This window comes from Strigops habroptila, chromosome 12 (assembly GCF_004027225.2).
Source record: "Strigops habroptila isolate Jane chromosome 12, bStrHab1.2.pri, whole genome shotgun sequence".
In the NCBI taxonomy this organism is placed as follows: Eukaryota; Metazoa; Chordata; class Aves; order Psittaciformes; family Psittacidae; genus Strigops; species Strigops habroptila.
In genome coordinates, this window is record NC_044288.2 from 7,230,051 (window position 1) to 7,250,525 (window position 20,475).

The 20,475-nt window shown below is 46.0% G+C and overlaps 1 protein-coding gene across 9 annotated transcripts; it reads right to left on the reverse strand.

The window, feature by feature from the left end:
• Window positions 1-328: 328 nt before the first annotated feature.
• LOC115615693 (choline transporter-like protein 5) lies at window positions 329-18,970 on the reverse strand. 9 transcript variants are annotated; one of them, XM_030504159.1, is made up of 13 exons: window positions 18,673-18,970; window positions 15,987-16,180; window positions 9,071-9,143; window positions 8,334-8,462; window positions 6,514-6,764; window positions 6,273-6,415; window positions 5,835-5,958; window positions 2,764-2,876; window positions 2,461-2,581; window positions 1,855-1,939; window positions 1,660-1,779; window positions 653-757; window positions 329-580 (listed from the first exon to the last, which is right to left on the reverse strand). In XM_030504159.1, exons 6-13 carry the CDS (start codon window positions 6,283-6,285, stop codon window positions 479-481), a joined length of 783 nt encoding a protein of 260 aa, XP_030360019.1. In that variant the 5' UTR covers window positions 6,286-6,415; window positions 6,514-6,764; window positions 8,334-8,462; window positions 9,071-9,143; window positions 15,987-16,180; window positions 18,673-18,970; the 3' UTR covers window positions 329-478. The 9 variants fall into 9 exon arrangements, with proteins under 9 accessions (XP_030360019.1, XP_030360017.1, XP_030360022.1 ...); XM_030504157.1 differs by lacking the exon at window positions 6,514-6,764; XM_030504162.1 differs by lacking the exon at window positions 6,514-6,764 and having other exon boundaries at window positions 653-762.
• Window positions 18,971-20,475: the final 1,505 nt, after the last annotated feature.

The window sequence follows — 20,475 nt, forward strand, 5'->3', positions numbered from 1 at the left end:
CACCCCAAGTGCCCCCAAAATGCCCCAAAGCAGCTGCAAGTGTCCCAAAACACCCTGAACCAGCCAGAAAAGCCCCAAAACCCACTCAACTTGCCCCAAACCAGCTCAAATGACCCCCAAAGTGGCTTTAATGGTCTTAAACAAGCCCTCAAATAGCTTGAAATGCCCCAAAATGCCCCAAAAGTCCCCAAAGCAGCTCAAAATCCACCCAAAATGCCCCAAAGCGGCTGGAATTAACCCAGATTATGCCCAAACAGCCCAAGTTGGCCCCAAATCAGCTCAAAACCCTCCAGAAATGCCCCCAAACACCCCAAATTAGACCCATAGCACCAGTGAAAACCCATTTTATTAACGGGGGGATGTTTGACCCCACAAAAACCCCCTTTTTAACACCCCACCCCCCGGTTTGTTCCGTTGGAGGGGGTTATGGGGGGATCCGGGGTCAGTCCACCTTGCGGTGAGGGGGAGGTTTGGGGGTTCAACACCCCCCCCCCCCATAATACAGCAGCTGCCCCAATGGGAGCCCATTGCAGGCGGCTGACGTGGTGAAGGTCAAGGCCAGGAGCGGGTGCCCTGTGTCCTGTTGGAGATGGAAGAACATTGGCGGGGGTGGAAAAGGGGATTTGGGGGGTCCAAGGTGGGGGGGTCTCACCTGAAGGGAAGACCCACACCCGGCCCCCCCGAACAGGAGGGTGGTGGTGACCCCCGAGAGCTGCCCTGTGTGGCCTTGGTGGTAGTTGGTGGCAGCTTGAAGGAGCTGGGCTGGGGGGGGATGGGACAGAAGAGAGGGGTCACATATGGACACTTCACATCAAGGACCCCCCCCCACACACACACATTGGGTTGAATTGGGGGTGATGGGGACCATCGGGGTGAATGGGGGGAATGAACCATTGGATTGAATTGGGGGAAAGGGAATCATTGGGTTGATTCGGGGGGTGGGGAACCATTGAGGTGATTTAGGTGGTGGAATGAACCATTGGATCGATTTGGCGGGGGGAATGAACCATTGGGTTGATTTGGAAGGGGCAGGAATGAACCACTGCGTCGATTTCGGGGGGGAACCACTGAGGTGATTTAGGTGGTGGAATGAACCATTGGGTTGACTTGGGGGGGGAACCACTGAGGTGATTTAGGTGGTGGAATGAAGCATTGGGTCGATTTGGGGGGGGGGGGGGGGGATGAACCAGTGGGTTGATTTGGAAGGGGAAGGAATGAACCATTCGGTTGAATAAGGGAGGGAATGAACCATTGGGTTGATTTGGGGGAGGAATGAACCATTGGGTTGATTTGGGGGGGGGAAATGAACCATTGGGTTGATTTGGGGGGAGAATGAACCACTGGGTTGATTTTGGGGGGAGAATGAACCACTGGGTTGATCTTGGGGGGCGGGAGGAATGAACCACTGGGTTGATTTGAGGGGGGAGGAATGAAGCATTGGGTTGATTTGGGGGGGGAGGAATGAACCACTGGGTTGACTTCGGGGGGGGGCGGAATGAACCATTGGGTCAATTGGTGGAGGGAATGTACCATCTGGTAGATTTGGGGGGGGGGAATGAACCATTGGGTTGAATAGGAGGGAACAAACTACTGGGTCAATTCAGGGGGGGCTTATGGTGACCCAGGGCTTAACCCCCCCTCAATGGGTGACCCCCTCACCCTGCTGAGGATGACAATGGGCAGATTGGCCACTTGGAGGAAGGTGATGAGCCCAGGGCGGGGTAGGGGGGGAGAGGAGGGCTCCCAGTAATACCCAGTAACCAGCCGCCAGCAGCGCCCCTGCAGAAACAGTAGGGGGGGGTGTTATAATGAAGGCAAAGGAGCACCCATGGGTGCCCCATAGACCCCATTTACCTCTCCCCGTGTGTCCCCCAAGTGCTGCATGAGGAAGCCAAGGGTCATGGCCTGCAGGAGGAGGAAGAGCGCTTCATTCCAAGCACTGGGGGGGGAGGGGGAGAAGAGAGTCATAGGCGGCACCCATGGGTGCTGCCCCCATCACCACCCTTTTAGGTGCGCCCCTACCTGAAGGGGAAGGCCCTGGAGCAGCCACAGGCGACACTCCTGGCCAGCACCAGCAGCTCCAGCAGCACCCCCGGGACGCTGAGCCCGGCCCCGCTGCGGGCACCCAGCAGCCGCAGCACCTGCAGCAGCTTCACTGGGGGTGCCCCAAACACCCCCCCAGTGTCCTCACACATAGACACACATGCCAGTAACATACGCGTTTTTCACTCTCATCACTAGTGCGACTGCATTATGTCCCCTTGCAAATATACTAGTAGCCTAGCAAAAAAAAGTGGATTTTTGTACTTTGTATAAGAAAGAGAATTCTGCTTACTTCTATGAGCAACGTATGTAGAGGAGGAGACTTAACAAGGCAGAAACTGTAGCAAGACAGTGACTGAATCTCCTGAGTATCCATTAACAGATACCAAGTTTAAAGGGCACCTACTAAATGCTAACCATGTTTGCCTCAGCTGCAGGCACACTCTGAAGTCTCTCTGGAATCCAGTATCATAAACAGTGAAGTCAGATCCAGGTATTCCTTTAATATGGTTGTACTCCCAGTAACAATGCCAGATGCCTGTTAAAAAACAATCAATATAAAATGAGTGTTTCTGAAGAGTGCAGAGACAAGGTTGGGGTTTTTTTAAATCTTTGACAAGTGAAGTGTTTTGTCCTCAGCACGTCAGGTACGCAAAACCCAAACACGCAAAATTAAGCAATAAGGAAAAACAGCCTCAGAGGCTGGAGGATTACACCTACCATAACCCATAATTCCAATCACACCAAAGATGAAAATCCAGAAGAGAACCCCAGCTGTGAACCTCAATAACACAGGGAAGAGCAGACTCACAATCATTGCAATGAACAGCCCACTAGAAAGACAAGAAACAGAAACACAGGGAAAACAAGTGTGAGAATCTTTCTTGCATGCCTGTTACTCCAAATGAGGGTCACTTCATCTCATGTAAGAGAATGGTTTGTAGAAACGTATTTCAAAATATTCCTCATGAAATATATCCTCAGGGCTCTCTGCTGCTAGAAACAGATAGATTACATATGATGATCTCACAGGACACAGCCAGAAATGTTTGCACACACTAAGTTCTCAGGGTGTCTGAATGGGACCAGTACAGGTCTGGTTTGGTCATTTACACTGGCTGACCAACTCATTGCCTTTTTCAGGCCATGGCCCAGTCTACAGCACAGAAAGTTAAATTGGAGAAATACCTGTGAGTGGGGAGGTTGCTGGTTTATGTCCTCCGTTTAAAATCCCTGCTTGCAAAGAAACAATATTAGTAAAGTAACATTTGAGGAGCTTTCCTAGAAAAAAAGAATTCAATTTAGGAGGAAAACCAGTGACTTTTTACCCGTCGGAAAAAAAAAAGATCAGGCATAGTGATGCATAGAAAGAAACTGTTAAGAGCCATCAGTGGGACCCCCAGAAAGACATCTATAGTGTCTTTATCAAGTCTGTGGTAAGGAAGTATTTGCTTTCATTTCACTCCCAGAAAGCAAGTCAGAAAGGAAAAAATGACTGCAAAAGGCCTTTTTACTCAGGGGGGGCTTCTAAAGCAATGCGAATAAAGCAAAGTGAACAATGGTTCCATCCAACAAAGATCCAGCTCACTTGCTTCACAGAACATTCCATTTCTCAGAGTTTTGAGGTGTCACATCAGAATTTTGTATTAGAATAGACCCAAAAGAAGTGAATCCCTTTTCTTGCCTGTGTTCAGGAACTTCTCTTCTGAACGTTCCCGGTTTATTTAGCCAGTTACTAAAGATAAAAAATGGGTCAGCCTGATCACAATCAATCAAAACCAGACATTTTGGGCAAACTAAGCCACATGGGTGGAGGGACAAGAAAAAGAACATCAGTTTATTTAGTTAAACCTTTGTAAACTGGTCTGAAGTCCTACCCCTTTAAAGGCTTCCCAGCATGACGTGTGTTCCCTTTCTGAATGGCTTGTTTGAAATGCAGAATGTATTCCTCAAAAAAAAGCTGTCATTTTGGACTTTCTGACTCTATTCTTGAAAGCAGTAAGTTACCTTTATCTACAGTCAGCTTCAGATTTGCACGAGTCCGAGTAACACCAAAACTGAATGAATACATGGCAACAACTGTCCTTAATAGAGTAGTTCCCTTAAACTGAGCCTTGAAAGCAACAGTTCTTTGGGAGTATGATAAAAAGAACAGAGCAAGTCCATATTTAATTTTTAATCCCGCCTCCTTTCACCATCAGGCCTTCACTGTTATCACCCAAACTCTGGCACTTTAATATGTTTGCCCAGAAATCATTTGATGCATGCTGTCATTTGCTGAAATGTGTGAAGAAAATTCTATCTGACTACTTTAAAAGTAACAACAATTCCTTATAAAAGTATCATATTTGAAATGTGGAAACTGGCTTCAGTATTGAGAAATTCTGTTCAAGAAATGGTCAATTCTCTCTCCAGCCCATCTGTGGAGCAGTATCTCCTTTGAAAGAATCTGCACTATAAGCCTGATTTCAATAACGGATCTAGAGAGAATGGCTGTTCATGCACATATACTTACATATTTGCTTCAGCAAAATAGCTACTTCTTTTCTTTTGGTGCTGCATTTTTACTAATTGCTGATTATTGAGTAATAATGGCAAGATAAAGCTAACTGTTCAATATGTTTTGTTCTTTAAGTTGCTTTGCCTGCTGCACTGGATTTATGGAGTTATATTGGGTTTATGTATTATAATGAATTTAACTACATACTGCTAGTATGAATTTGGAAATCGTGATGTGTTTTATACAGATACCAATGACATTTAGCAACTGCAATTGGTTTGAAAGTCTCTTAATTAAGATTTTTTAGTTTTGGAATTACCACGCAGATGGGTCCTGCAACAGAAGACAGCACCTCCTGGGTTTCTGCCTTGTAGGATATTAAAAAGCTACTCCAGACCATACTGTATGCATGTATGCTGTGCTAGCCTTACCTCATGTACAGAACCATAACAACATCACAGCAGAGTTTAAAAGTAGGTTTGGGAACAAACATGTACATGATCTATTTTTCAATTCCCTACACACTCCAAAGTGAGTTTGGAAAAACATAAAAATACCCATCAGAATCTTACATTAAAATCCAAAAGAAGGAAACTTCATAAGGTGCGGGTGTTATCAGTGCTGGTAAGGTGCTAGAATGTAGCCTCAGATCAAGAGGTAAGAAAAGGTACCCCTGTGCTCCATACAGTCTGAGGATGGAGAGCAGCTGGAAAAGGGAGGCTATTGCAGCAGTTTTCTCTCATCCTGGTTGATACCCAGGATTGGAGATGCTTGCTGTCCTTCTGCAAGGGAGGTGCTGTCTGGCATCAGAGCCCAGGACATTGCCTTTTGACCTTTAGACATGTGCTAGAAACAGGAGCATGCTGATGAGGTGAGATGCCAAAGTACTAGGACAGCCCAAGTTAGTAGAAAGGCCGTTGTAGGAAGGAAGAGCTGAGGCCATTACTGGCTGGCCCGAGTCCTGCTGCATGAGGATTTCATTTTGAACCTCCTTTAACTTCCTTGGTACTAATTTTTACTAGGAAAACCAAGTAGAATGTTTTAAAAACTGACAGTCATTCTGAGGCAGACTAAAGCTTTTGGCTCCTTGCTCATTTCTGCAGCCCACAGTGCTGGTTTTCCTGATGGGAACTTTGCAAGTGCTCAGGCACAGAAACCATCTACTAGCAAGTCTTGTCTGGGTGCCCTCAGACGTTTGCTACAACAGATTCTGATCATTTTTTTTCAATTCCTATATTATTTCACAGCCCCAGAATCCAACAAACAAGCACTTAAGAAGGGTAAAACCTACTTTGCAGCTTCCCTGAGATCGGTTACATTTCTTGTTTTCCCTGTTCCATCTTTGAATGTAGTCTGATTTGCCACGGTTAGCACACCGCTCTTCATGGAGAAGTCTGGGAAGCATCTCTTAAGAACTATCCAAAATACCAAAAGAAACCAGAAGTGTTACACCTCATGTCAAGCTCCACTTTTGTCGCTTGTCTTTTGTAACATATTTAAACAATTTCAGAGTCAAGGTCTATTGTTTTTCAGCTGATTATCTAATGGAATGTTGACAAGTCTTGGAAGAGCCATTATATTCAAAATTAGGATTTTTATGCTCTGGGACTTTTTGTCCCAGCTCAAGCACAGTGAGATCACAGCTTTCACCTGGAGATTCTAGGTGCTACTGAATAACAACAGTAGTATCTGTAGCAGTTTAAGAATTTGTAATAAATGCAGAACTTACTCTCTGTCAGCATCTGGGCAGCTTACAAAAACTGCGGCTTCTTCTTCATGAATGGTATTAGCACCCAAAACAATACATAACAGCAAGTGTCAGTTCCTCATATGCCAGGTGAGCTCAAGTACCAGCCACCAGCACTAGACATTCTTGGAGAGGAAGCAACGGAAAAAAGACAGAAACTATTGGTTAGGCAGACAGAGGAGGAGATTATAAAAGACAGAGACACGGAGAGATGTTTACATACTCATTTATGTTGCCCTGCTCTTTGCTGCATGAAGACCTTGTTTTCATTCCAAAGGGAAGAGCAGCGCAGTCCTCCTATGCAGCTGTACTTCACCTTTAACAGTTCTGCACTTTCCTTATCAGGTTCCAATAAGCACTGATGCCTGGGCTCAAGATTCAGTCTGGAATATCTACCCCCCCAGTTATTCTCAGGAAATAATTAAGTAACATGTCTCTTGTCCTCCCTCTGTAATCTTCGCCTCTTGCTGTAGTCTAAAAGAAGATAATAGCTTCTTTGCAAATGATTTTCTGTCTTTTGGGTCAGTACAGCATTTTTCACACAGATTTTTAATTGTTTATCATTTAACCCATTATTTTCTCTTTTGACAGCCTGTGCCTGGTTTACATGATCTCTATTTTAAAGCAGGGAAAAATAAACAGCAGTTTCTTATTTGCATGAGCTTCTAGGTCAGTGACAGATACTCTTGAGCTCTGAGACCTGTGGTTATCTACTCAGAAACACCTGCTGACCATAGTGACAAAACCAGGTTTTTGTCCCCTTAATTCCTTTGCCTCCCTGCACAGCCAGCACTATGTGCAGCACTGAAAAGCAAGCTGCACTGTAACTGGGCTCCAGTACCACCTGAACTTCAACAGCTGCCCAGATGAGCCCTCCTACATTCGCGGCATTTCCTCCTGCCAACAGGTTGGGTTGGGTGCTCACATGTTTTGGAAGGCACAGTTTGCGCTGTAAAGCTTAAGAGCAAGAAAGACAGACCTCAACTTGACCCAATCATACTCCGAGTGTCCATGGATGGCAGTTAGAAAAAATAATAATAAATCTTTATACTTTCAAGCTGTTTAAAATTGAATGGATGCTACTGCCAGGTAACAGTCAGCTCCTCGCGATCTTGCCACAAAACACTTTTCAGACTGGAGTTGTGCTTTCATGTGAACACTTACAATCTGCTACAATGTGTGTAAGAAATAGAACCATTCACAAGGCCTGCTTGGAATGATCATTGAAAGACAATCTTCATCACGTAGAATTCGAGCAACAGACTAAAAAGGGGAAAAATAGGAATGCTGAGTACATAGCAGAAGAGCTACGCCAGTTTTGTTTCTCACCCAGTCTGAGAAAATGCCTCAAACTGGACTTTGTAGCCTCCTCCCCAAATTTGACTGGTGGAGCTGCAAGATACATTCATGATGTGAGAATCCAACCTCTCAATGTGATTTGGGAAAAGATTATTCTTTACTTTTCTCGTGACAAAAAAGAAAAGACCTGTTCACTTTGGATCGGCAGGTAAGGCAGTAATGACCGGGTAATTGTTACCTGCCTCCCCCTTACTTTTCCTTAAAGAAGAGTAAGAATTTAACACAACTAACAGAGCTGAATTACAAGGTGGTTTAGAGATGGGAGAAAAAACACAGTACATTTAAGTCCAAAAGCAGTTACATGAAAGACAGATTTCTTTTCCTAGCTAAATTACTGTGGAGCTCTAGATAACTCAGGAGCCTTAAGAACTGGTTTGAGGCACTCTGCTCTACTGCTGTGGAGTGCTTAAGTACTAAACGATACTTGCCACAGTACCGCAACCACATGTGTAGCTGCAGATACTCTTTAAGCAAACAGTAATCATTTAAAGAGTTAGGGATTTGATGTGCATACAAGTCCTTCATCCCTGATTAAATCACTGTCAAAGCATATGTATGGGACAGCTCCTTATGTGGTGAAATCAGAATAATTCAAAGCTTTGCTTTAGCGGAGTAAAATCATACGTATTACACATTGCTTGAAGAAAAAAAAAAGGATTCCATCACCTCCTGATACATACAGACCTTGAGAGGACTGTTAAAACCAGGTTTGCAGAACTGCTTGAAGTAATTCCATTGATCGAGTTTGTATCTGTAGGAAGCCTGAACATCAATGTAGGTCACAAACCTGTCTGGGCACTGTGAGACACAAAGCTGCAAGAAAAGAAGACACACTGGGGGTAGAGAAGGGTAAGAACTGCCTGGAGAAGAGAAGGCTGCGTGGTGACCTCATAGCAGCCTTCCAGTATCTGAAGGGGGTCTACAAGGATGCTGGGGAGGGACTCTTCCTTAGGGACTGTAGTGGTAGGACAAGGGGTAATGGGTCCAAACTTAAACAGGGGAAGTTTAGACTAGATATAAGGAAGAAGTTCTTTACAGTGAGGGTGGTGAAGCACTGGAATGGGTTGCCCAGGGAGGTTGTGGATGCTCCATCCCTGGCGGTGTTCAAGGCCAGGTTGGACAGAGCCTTGAACCACGTGGTTTAGGGCAAGGTGTCCCTGCCCATGGCAGGGGGGTTGGAACTAGATGATCTTAAGGTCCTTTCCAACCCTTACGATTCTATGATTCTATGATTCTAACTCTTGCAAGTCAGTGCAATCAAAAAACGAGAAAAAAGGCCACCTGTAAAAGTGCCCTGTTTTATGGAATTGCCTTCAGCAATGTTTACTGCAGCATTTGGAAAGGGAACAACGCACTCGTGATTTCCTCGGTGTGTACTTCTAAACTGCTTTGGTAAATACTTTCAAAGTCTCTCCCCTTACCTGGCACATCAAGGACCGCCTGTATCTCCATTGGCTCTACACATCCTAGTGGATCTGCAGAGCTTCCAGTCTGCTGGAAAAAAAAAAAAAAAAAAAAAAAACCAAAACTTTTTTTAACACCAGGAAAAAGCATCTGCCGGGTCCTCCTCTGCTCCCCTCAGCAGCCATGCACTGAGCGAGGTGGTGCAGTCGCTGCTTTCACAGTACACACCTCATGTCCTTCTATTACATTTGTAACAAAAACTTTATTTAGAAAAGGTCTCGCAGGTAAAATTGTTCAACCCTTCTACAAGGTCTCTTTAGTCAAATACAGCTCCACAGTTTTGTGTAAATCACCCAGAGGTGACTTTACTACTGACTAATGATGAATGTCCCCTAGTTACAAATAGGAAGGGTGCACATGCCAGCAATGAAATTCTCAGCACTTGAGGTACAGCCATTATGAACCAGATTTATGTGAGAAATCAAGCGAGGACTAGGGTTTGATGGAAGTATCCACTCAGAAGTTATGATTCATGTAATGGAGAAGCAGTTGTCCCATTGACCCTGAAGGCTCTGCAGGGCTCTGGAACCGTGCAAGTGTACAGCCATTCTGACTCCTCGGTGCTCCTAAACAGTCCCAGGTAGTCTGAAGTCCACCTGTTGAGCAAGTTTCAGCCTTTTCCAGAAGGCTGTTCGCTGTTTCCAGAGCTGTGCTAACCAAACACCCTTTGCAAAGCTCTGCTATCCAAGTGCAAGAGGACATCATGCATGAACCTGTGCTTCACTTCAAGGGATTCCATCATACATGATTCACCTAAAGGACTTTTGCAAAAAGATCTTGTACTAACATCCTCAGAACAGGGCGGATGCTGCAAGAGGGTCTTTCTACACGAGTGCTACAGTCCTACGGACTACCCACAGGCCAAGGAACAAAGAAGAGTTTTGTCTTGCTGGGACAACAGGTAACTAAAAAGTATATGCTTTACTCTAATCTCAGCTTCCCATCTATGAAACAGGCAATGAAACATGCTGTCTGTGGATCCAGTGAACTATAATAACAGTTTGCAAATCCACTGTCTTACTCAAGAACTGAAGCTCTTCCCACACCAGTTCTTGGTTTTTTCCCTGCTGCTGTTTGATATGAATGGGACAGGAATGAAAGACCTTGTTTGCAGTTCAAAAGAGGAATTATCAAACAAGCGTTTTCACAAGAGACCGGAGAATTAACCACCTGCAGGAGCAACCAACCAAAACCATTCTCTGCTTTGGAGATGTTGTATGTTTAGAAATAAACAAAATAACTACTCTGCTCCCCCAAACTCTCCTTCAACAAGTATTTCACCTTACTCGATTCGTGACCACTGCCAACTTGCCCACAGCCCCAGTCAAATCCCACACAATGACCTCAGTATTTCTGAACAGGATGGATTGTTCCAGCAACAGAGTCTAAAGACTGCAGGGTAACAATGTCAGTGTCTTCATGCAAACAGGTGGGGATTCCTGGAGCAAATCTGCTGCTGATAGAGAAAGTTTCCATTCTGACAGCAGCTGGTCAGTGTTAAGAAAGTTCTTGCTCTTCCTTGCTGGAGATTTCCATCTCTTCAGCTGTGTCAAATAGTCCGTACAGTCACACTAACTGATAGGCCAGAAACACCTATCAAGGACAGGGATCAGAAGTAAGGGCAAGCTGGAATGGGAAGCATTTTTAAATGATAGTCAAATAAAGACAATTAACATTTGTAATCAGTAAATTGGTGACCATGTAACAACCCTCATCCAAATTAATACTGGACCTCATTGAATATTGTCAGGATGGCCAAGACCATACTCGGTCACCTGCAGTTTAGTCACACAGTACGATTACTTTGGCAGAAAAGCTGCATCAGAGCAGCCCTTCACCTAAGTCCCCTGGCCTACGCCATGCCGTAAGTTGTTGCCTTAGAAGATGGAACAGATGAGCGTAGCTGTTTGTGCAATTCTCCAACAAAGCAGGTCATTGAAACCGTCTCATGTAAAACACATCAGGAGGATGATGTTTGCCCACACAAGCTCCATGCCTAGGTTTATTTCCCAGCTTCACGAGATGCTGCAGCCAGGGGAGTATGACTTGTGGCACAAGGCAAGAACAAGCTTTCAAGATCTTCACTTTTCAAAGTGCCGCAGGCTCTAACCATGCCCAGATACTCCTGTCACTGGGGATGCACACATCTTCTTGAACATGTCTAGTTTGGAAAACCCTAGATGTCAATCAGAAGTATTTTCTGCATGCACTGATTACTACTGAATATCTGCTTGTGATGAATTCAGAAGTTACAGATTGCTGCATTCAGCTAAACAGACCATTCGTTTTGTCAACTCTTATCCAAAATACTCAATCTTGTGCATTTCTGTTTATTTTTTCTGACCACCCAGAGGCTACAGGTACACCGTGGTATAAACTAACCATGCTATATTTTGAAGGATATGAATTTTTAAATCAAACAAATGTATGTCTAGTTCTTAAGCACCATGACTAAGAGGCAGGGAAAATAGGTCATCTCCATATTGCACTCACCTGTGTTGTAGGGCACTGTAGGTTTATTAACACTACGGGGCTGGCACATTTCAGAATGTTAAACAAAATGGTCTTGTTCCTACGGAAGTGGATGTAAGATAAGTAATGCTATAATCATGGGTGCTTGTACATCCTACCTTTCAAAACCTGACACCATATATTGGTATTTAAATTCTATTATCGTGATTGGTCATATTGCAAACCAAATAAATCCCAAATTCCAAGCAGACCCTGGGTGTTTCATGCCAAGACATCTCTGAAACCAGAAGCATTTGGTCTAAAGAACTATGCTAGCTAAAGAATGATAACTTTTGAGAAGGTTTTTTCACAGCATGGTTTTAAGCTGAAACAACCCAGGCACTGTTACAGGTATCTGTAGTCCTGCCTCTGAGCAGTGAGGTCTGTAAAACACCCCTGCAAAAACTCTGTGGTCCCTCTGCTTGCACTCAACATACTGTGTGTGCACCGCATGCAAAATCACTACCGGCAAATGCTACACTGTGAAAGCTGCCTATTTCTGGCTGATCAGAAGGTGCCACCCAAATCAATCGAAATGTTTTTAGGGTTGAAACCCAAAAGCAGCTGGCCAGGAAACAGAATGATAACAGTAGCATCTGCTCGTAACCCTGATAAACCTCCTTTGATGTAAAGAAGGGACAGTCTGAGGAGTTTGAACCCCAGAATCCTCACACTTGACAGCTTCTGGAATTTCACTGCATGTTCAAGCTCCCTTTAAAACTGGGATTAGCTCAACTGCCTGACATTTTACAACGTTAAACTGTTTTCACCGACCAGGGTATGTTCTGTGGTGCACCGGTAACAAAACACGCATCCTGGCAAAACCAGTTCACTGACATTAGCTGTTATTTCTTCAAATCAACAGAATAAACTTTTGGACTGAAACATCATCGCCCTTCAATAGCTTCCTGACAGTGCTCATAATCTGTAGCTGCTCAAAGCCATTAATGAAATCATTTTTTTTCCTTAGGACTTAGCCCACTTGCTGATTTTAACAGCAGGAAAGAAAGTTTAAATATGTGTGTGACACAAGAAAACAGCCACCGAGAACTAGGTCTGTGTTCTTTAGAATGAAATCGTGCTGTATTCCATGATTACACCGTGCTCTGCAGGAGGCAAAACAACCTTACAGATTACATGCAGATTAAGGGATGGATTACAGGTAGACACAAAGAGGCCTACGGAAGACTTGCATGACAGCACAAGGTAGAATTAAGTTGACCGCATGGAATTCACACGAGTTCAAATGGGTTTTTGCATGAGCTGTGAGTGCTGGCTTGGTTTTTAGCTTCTCTCTTCTACTCCTCAGTGAGATTGCTGTGAATGCTTGTTCCAAGCACAAGACTCAAAACACAGAGACTGTGATCACTTTCCAAGGAACACTTCTCAGACTAAGGCCTTAGGGGTTTAGGAAAACCATAGTCCTGGGTTAGCTTTTCACAGTGCTTATTTTCAGGACATCAGAAAAACCTGACGATGGCATCACTGAAGGCACGATAAGCACATCCCACACCTCCACTTTTAGGGACTAGAGGGACTTGTTCAGAGGGGCCTCCTGGCCTACTGCCATGAACACTCCTGCTTTCCCAGAAGGTTGCATTATGTGTCTTTTGGCTTATATTTTTATAATAAACTCCTCAACCAGTAAGCCGGTAAGTGCCAAAATGCAGTCTCAGCAGCTGTATTATTCTCCAGAAATCGTATAGATGGAGGGACATTTGTGAATAGGAACTGGAAATCACATTGTAAAAAATAACTAAAGGGAAGACTTGATTCACAAAGAGAAAGAAGGAACGCGAGTGTAACAAAGAGGAAGAAGGAATGGGAGTGGATGATAGCAGAGACGCACATCTGCCTACACACCACACAGTGCACCAACACTGTGTGTCTCAGGCTCCCAAACCCACTTGTCCACTGCTTCGTACTGACCTGAGAGGGCACAAGGGCAAATTGGGGGTGAGAAGGGGAGCGGAGAAGGGGTGCAGTGAGGGGAACACACAACATGACAACTTTTGCTCCTAGTTTTTCCTCTTCAGGAAGTTGGCCTCTCCAAAAACTGCTGTGAAGAACCTTAGAGGGTGGAACAGGTCTTCTTTACACCATTTAGTCTGTTTCCTCTGTAACAAAAACTTGGGGGGATATGAGGTCCTAGCTCTGCCTCTGTTCCACTCCCCATCTCCTGCTCCTTCCCTTCTGAACTGCCCTTTGGACAGTGGCTTCTTCAGGTTTTTTCCCCAGAAAACTAAATGGGAAAAGAAAGAAGCAGCAAAGAGCTGTTACCAGACACTAGCTTCTGGTTTGCTTCCTGCAGAGCCTCTAGCTTCTTGACAGTGACAAGGGCATAAAGGGTGCCTAACACTTACTTTTTGAGGGGAAAAAAACAAACTATCTTTAAAATTCTGTTTCATAAAGCACTTAGATTTTCAGAGGAAATATGGATGTGACATCTTCCCTTCCTGAACAGCTACTTCCACGTAGAAGTGCTCTGTCAGTATCGATGGATTAATTTAACTCTCACAATTCAGAATTTAAAACCACTGGGAAACAGAGACAAGCAAACCAAGCCGTTCGGCAGGTATCTCAGGGAAGGTATGCTTACAGCTGCCTGCCTCCCAGACCTCTCAGTCTCCTCTCTACTGGCACTGGGTAAACACCAGAAAAAAAAACCCAAGAGCTTTTCCTTATGGTCTTTTCTGTTATTTGGTGCATGTTAGGAAAAACTAAGAACCAGGCAACAATGCTTTAGGACTATTCTTGCTCCGAGGTGGATAAAAGAATTAACTATTCAAACTTGGGTAGTTAGAAGCTGTGCCAGCTAGTCACTTACTATGCAATTAGTGATGCCATCTTTAAGCTATGTTGATACTCTACCAAAAATATTCTCTGCATGATGAAAACAACTGCATTATAGTAGTAATTTGGATCTATACAGGCACCGAGCAACTCATCTATTTCTGACCTTTATTTGGTATAAAAATACAGTAAGAGTGTCGCTGTTTCTTCAGCTTCCCAAGAGAACCCCCAGCAGACAGAGAAACTTGAAACCTCACACCTTATTCACACTGTGTGAGTAACACAGGTATGTGAATGCATTGAGTACTCACTCACTGGGGGTATCTTTCTGACCACAGAACTGCCCGTAGCTGTCAATTGGATAAATCACTTCCCTGGGGCCGCTGTGCACCCAAGCTGCAAACATACACATCATCTTTTAACATGGTACTCAAGCGTACACAGTTAACAGGTGTCAGAGTTTCAGCATGTCGTATCTTACTTGCAGACAGCATTTGCTGGTTTAGTGTCTATCGGCTAGGGGGCCTGGGCTAAGGTTCTTGTTTCACTGTACTTCATGGTAATGACTTGTAATACCATAGACTCATTGACCATGAAATTGGTGTGGCATGCGTTCCCAGCGTGGTCATCACCTCTATACTTTGGGAGGCATATAATGGGAATTTTAACAATTACACATCTTTTTTTTCCTCCTCAGGGGGTCAACCTATGAAGGAGACATTCCCCCACACCCTCCACTCCCCCACCAGGCTACTTAGAGCAGCATTTGAGAATTCTAAAGGTTTTGGATGGCCTTTGAATACCCCTGAAACCTGCCTGCTGCTTTTTCTGGGGATCAGCATGTTGCCACAAATACAGCGTGCTTTTTACCCATGGCCATCCCACCTTGAGAATGCCCTGTGAGAGAAAGTGTTGTTTTCACACATCGGGGATGGGGCTTTGCAATATTAAGGCTTTGTAATATTAAAGCTTTGCAATATTGGGGCTGGGGCTAAGTTACTAGGGAAATGAAACAAAGAGTTTGAGATACTGTAACTTAGAAAAACACACTCTGTGGTGAAAGACAGTATCATCTCTGGATGAAAGATACACTCTGTGGTTAAAAAGAATACTACCTTTGTACCACCTATGAAATCAAGCAGGTGCAGGCTGGTTAAACAGTAAGTTGGGGTACTATATGTCTGCCAGAGAGTTATGAAATCAAACCATAAAAGGAGATACATAAATAAGAGGAAGGGGCATATGAAATCGAGTTAGGGGAGGTGTAACCAGATGCGGAACATTCGGCACGTAGATTACACGCGTTGGACAGGCTGTAAACCTTGGAGTACCCAACCAGTGGGGAAACAAGGGAGGGAACTTGCAGACGGGACAGGAAATCTAAATCAAAGTTCTGCCTCTGCTGTGTGTGTCTACTTGCCAGGACACCCGTTTCTGCACAAATGTTAAATAAATAGCTGCTTCACTGCTGTGTCTGACCAAGGCCTGCCCAAACCTAGAGACCGTTTCTCACAATTCAGCTTCTCAGACACCAAAACGCAAGACCCATTCCTTCAGCGTGATGCTCACCCAAGACTGCAACTTCTCACCCTCTTCCTTTTTCTGGGACTCTGCTCTGGGAGGGGCAGTTTCTTGCCTGACCTGCTGGAGGCTGCTGCTTCTCTTCTCCCTGCTCTTCACTGGCATCTTCCGCACTGCTTTTCTGGTCTTGTTTCTTCCCCCTGCTCTTCTTTACCCATCTCTCCTAGGCATTCTTCTTCTTCCTGGTCATCACAGGCAAGCAAAGGGGAAAACAAAATAGTGGGTTTTTTAATGTAGAAATCCCATGCAAGTGTTTCACAGAAGAGACAATCCCCTGCAAAAAAACGTACGTATGAAACCCAGCACTCACAGCAACTGCAGCCATTAGCAAGGGATGCGACTCTGTGACAAAGCAAGGAGCCTGCTAGACACCTGCACAGACAACTCACAGCCAGGAGCCTGGCCACAGAGCACCAGGACAATATACAAACGAGAGACTTCTCCAGAAACAAGTCCTGGAACATTTTCAATTCATTCTCAAATAACCTCCTATGACACTACACTCATTTTTAGCTGCATGGAGTGACCAATAAGGTCATACATATTTTGTACTGTAGGGTGCTGTAGGCATAGGCTGCATACTGGGCCATCCATAGCTATCTCATACGTTAGAAGTACCAGGATTTAAAGGGCATTTGTAAAGCTTTAATGAGAGAAACTCAGTTTAATTTTTAGGCAGCATAATTTTTAGATGGCATAAAATGACGTGAACAAGCCTTAGATCAACTGCTCCTAGATCTAAAGCCTTCAGCTCGATGACCAGGGCAAGTCAGCTGCAGAGCAAATAAAGATTCTGCCTGTTCTCAACAGATTGAGACTTGAAATGACTTGGCATAAACTAGAGAAGCCCTAAAGCCACCCAGTCTGGTAACTCAATGCATCTCCTGTTTACAAGCACCTTGCAACACAGATCAAGATCTGCATCAGCTCCCTCACAACAGTGTCTCTGCATCTACAATAGTAAGCATTTATGAAGAAACCTAATGACTTTTGATTTGTAGAACTCGTTAAGACCTTGCCAACAAAGTTTAAGTTGACAAGCAGGTATTCTTTATTGCGGCGTCGGGAGACACGGGGTATCTCCTCCTAATGTGTGTCTCGTTTAAGCATCAAACAGATTATATTGTTGCTTAACATACATATTCATTACATTTCCGATAAACGTCATACATATTCATTAGTTGTCCGATAATCGTTTTACATAATTCCACACCTATTTTCGCATGCGCATAACAACGTGGTAGTGGTCTTTGGTAGTCGTTTTACTTCTTCCAACAATCTTCATCACTTGGCTGTTCCTTGAACTCTTGTTCTGGAAGTTTTTGAAGCATGCGCAGTAGATAAATGCTTACACCAGCTTAACTAGTTCGGTAACACTGCTGACATAAGTGAGTGATTTCTCCTTGTCCTTCTACTTATCAGTTAACTTCGCTACAGTACCTGCTGAACATCTGCTAGTTTCAGGTACTCCTTAGCTACAGTTCTGTTTTGGTTACAATAAATCTTGTACGAAGGTCATAAGGTTCTAAAACTACGTCAGCTACAATGATTTATCTTATACAAGGACCCTTATTATGTTCTTTTAGTTGGGCTTTTTTAGATTTGGAAAGTTTTGTTGTTATATACAAAGCCACCAAGCTTAAAGTTACTTAAAACTAAATTTTCTTATTTACAAAGCATTATATTTAATTTTGTACTTCCTTGTCTCACTTTATGGTAGCAAGTCATGTGCCCAAACCCGGGGAAACCAGGAGAGCAGCAGCAGCAACTGAAATCCTCGCTGACAGTCAATAGAAAAGCTGTGATTAGCTGGGGTCCACCAAGGCACAACACATAAAGGTCTATCTGAAGAACAAAAGGAGGGCAATTAGCCCTGCTGCTGCAGACCTTACTGATTTCATGGGGAAAGAATTTCAGTCTCCAGGTCTTTCAGCATCTTAAAGCTACAGTACACAGTCTCATTTCCAAGATAACTGCAATTTTAGAACGGAAGCGAGAAACAGGGAATTTCTTGGCTAGTTTCTAAACGGGTATTTCCATCTTCGCCCCTTTCCCTATCAAGGAAGATGCAGTGTGAATTAAGCACCCCCCGGGTAACTCCCCCCAGTTTCTAGACCGAGCACGACGTGCTGTGGGATGTATGGAATACGCCTTTGGCTAGTTTGGATCAGGTGTCCTGTCTCTGCTCCCTCCCGGCTTCTTGTGCCCCTCCTCACTGGCAGAGCACGAGGGACCGAAAAGTCCTCGATCGGGGTAACCGCGACTGAGCAACAACTGAAACATCGGCGCCTTACCAGCGCTATCCTCAGAGTAAAGCCGAAACACAACACCGCACCAGATCCTAGGAAGAGAATTAACTCTGCTACAGCTGAAACCAGGGCAAAGGCAGAGACAAGCACAGGGGCAGGGCGCAGGATGCCGGGGCAGGAGCCTCCGAGGCGCCTGAGATTAATCAAGGGAGATTAAGGGAGAATCCAGCGCACCGGACGCTCCTGACCCGGCTCGCCTCCGACAGACCACAACCCTGCTGCACCGGCCGGTGTGAAGCTTCCCGCGACGGGCAGCCAGCGGGCAGGAGAAGCGCCTCTGCGCCCGCCGAAGGGAGAGGCGGGCGAGCGGGCGGGCTCGCTCGCCTCCCCGATGGCCCCGGACCCCTGGTCGGCTCGGACCTCACCTGCTGCCGCCCCTGCCGGGACCCGGGCTCTGCGCGCCGCCGCGCTGCTGACGGGCGCTGCGCATGCGACACTCGCCGACGGCGCGCCGGCAAGACCAGAACCGGTGCGCGAACACCGGGCTGCGGCCACGAGCACCCCGCGCGCCCGCCGACGCCTGAGCGCGGAGCAGCGGCGGCGGCGGCGACTCTTCACCGGGAGGCAGCGGCGACCGCGCGGTACCGGCCCGCAGGATCGCGCCGCCACTTCCGGCGAACAGCAGCGGGGACTACGAGAGCGCCGCGGCGCATGCGAAGAGCCCGGGCTGCAGTACCGAACTTCGGACACAGGACGGCAGCAGAGAGCGGCGCCGCCCCCACCTGCTGTGCCGAGTTTTGGGGGGGGTATCCCCCATCCCGCACTCCCACCGCCCCAACCCTTGCAGACCCAGAATCAGTGGGTTTGTAGTATTTTGAGGCCACCGCAGCGGCTCCGGCTCCACACGCACAGCCCGTCACGGAAAGGTCTTTTTGGCGAATCAGCCCCAAATCAAGCTGTTACCCCCCTTTCTTCAGAGGAACCCGAGTCCTCTACTCACCTGCTCCTCTGCCGAATCATCGTCCCCCCGCCCACTGACACTGGGGTGCCCCAAATGACACCATCCACCCCCAGATTCCCCCACATCCCCCTTTTTATTTCACCCCCTCCAGAAAACACCTGCAAGAAAATGAGGAAAGCTACCCCGAGCAGCAGCTCTTCACTTTAGTAACTGCCATTTACACAGGAACGTGCACCCCTAAGAAAAGGCTAGAAAGACGAGGGGGACAGCACCCGCAGCCTCTGTCCCGCAGGCTGCAGAGGATGGTGCCACAGCTCTAGCTCAGGCTCTGCTCCACAACGCTCACTCTCCATTCCCATGCTGGGATGGATGCCCCACGGCACCATGGTCCCGGCCCCCGTCGGCCAGGGGGAACTTATTGAGCATCACAAGACATCTGCAGTAAAAGCCCTTGAAGGTACTTTTCTTTCCCCCCCCCCCCTCCATGAAGTTATGGACAGTGCTACCAAAGAGCCTCGAATTCAAGCCCATTTGTCTACTGAGGCCTGTTTACAGGTAGTGTAAAAATAAGTCTGAAAGTATCTATTCCATCTTTTTGTGTTCTGGTCCAAACACTCATGAATTTTTTTATTCACTTTCATTTGTTTTTATTCACTTTTTCATAATTTATAATCGCTTTTATTCACTTTTCATTGAATTTCTTCAGTTTAATTCACTATTTGGTTTTTAGTCACTTTTTGCTCACTTTTATTCAAGTTGTATTCAGGTTGATTCACTTTTTATTCCCTTTTTAATCACATTATGGTGGGTCTGGGCGTGAGGTCAAGGTGGGGCTAATAAAGGCCTGGGGGCGTGGTCTGTGCTGTGGGAGGGGCTAATGTAGGAGGGTGGGTGTGGTCTAGGCTGAGGGATAGGTCGTACCAGGGGATGAGGCCTCTGTTGGGGTGGGCCAATGAGGGACAAGGGGCGGGGACTCGGGTGAGGGTGTGATCGAGGCTGTGGCTGGGGCCAGGACTAGTGAGGGGTGGAGCTGTGGTGTAGGCAAGGGGCGGGGACAGTTCTGGGGGCGTGGTCTAGGCTGGGGCTAGGGCCGTGGCCGGGGTGGGGTCTCAGCTAGGAGCAGGGCTCAGGGAGGCCCGGGATTCGGGGGCTTTGTGACAGAGGGCGTGGCTTGGGTAGGTGCGTGGTCAGGGCTCTGGGCGGGGTTAGTACAGGGCGGGGGGCGCGGCCCAAAGAGAGCGGAGCCATACTTAGGGGCGTCTCCTTG

Excerpts from the sequence above, each read along its gene's own strand:
- LOC115615693 (XM_030504157.1), bottom strand. Across the intron at positions 1,940-2,460 it reads CTGCAGCTGAGGCAAACATG|TGCTTGGAATGAAGCGCTCT; the intron begins GTTAGCATTTAG and ends CTCCCCCCCCAG. Across the intron at positions 1,780-1,854 it reads TGGGGGACACACGGGGAGAG|GGGCGCTGCTGGCGGCTGGT; the intron begins GTAAATGGGGTC and ends CTGTTTCTGCAG.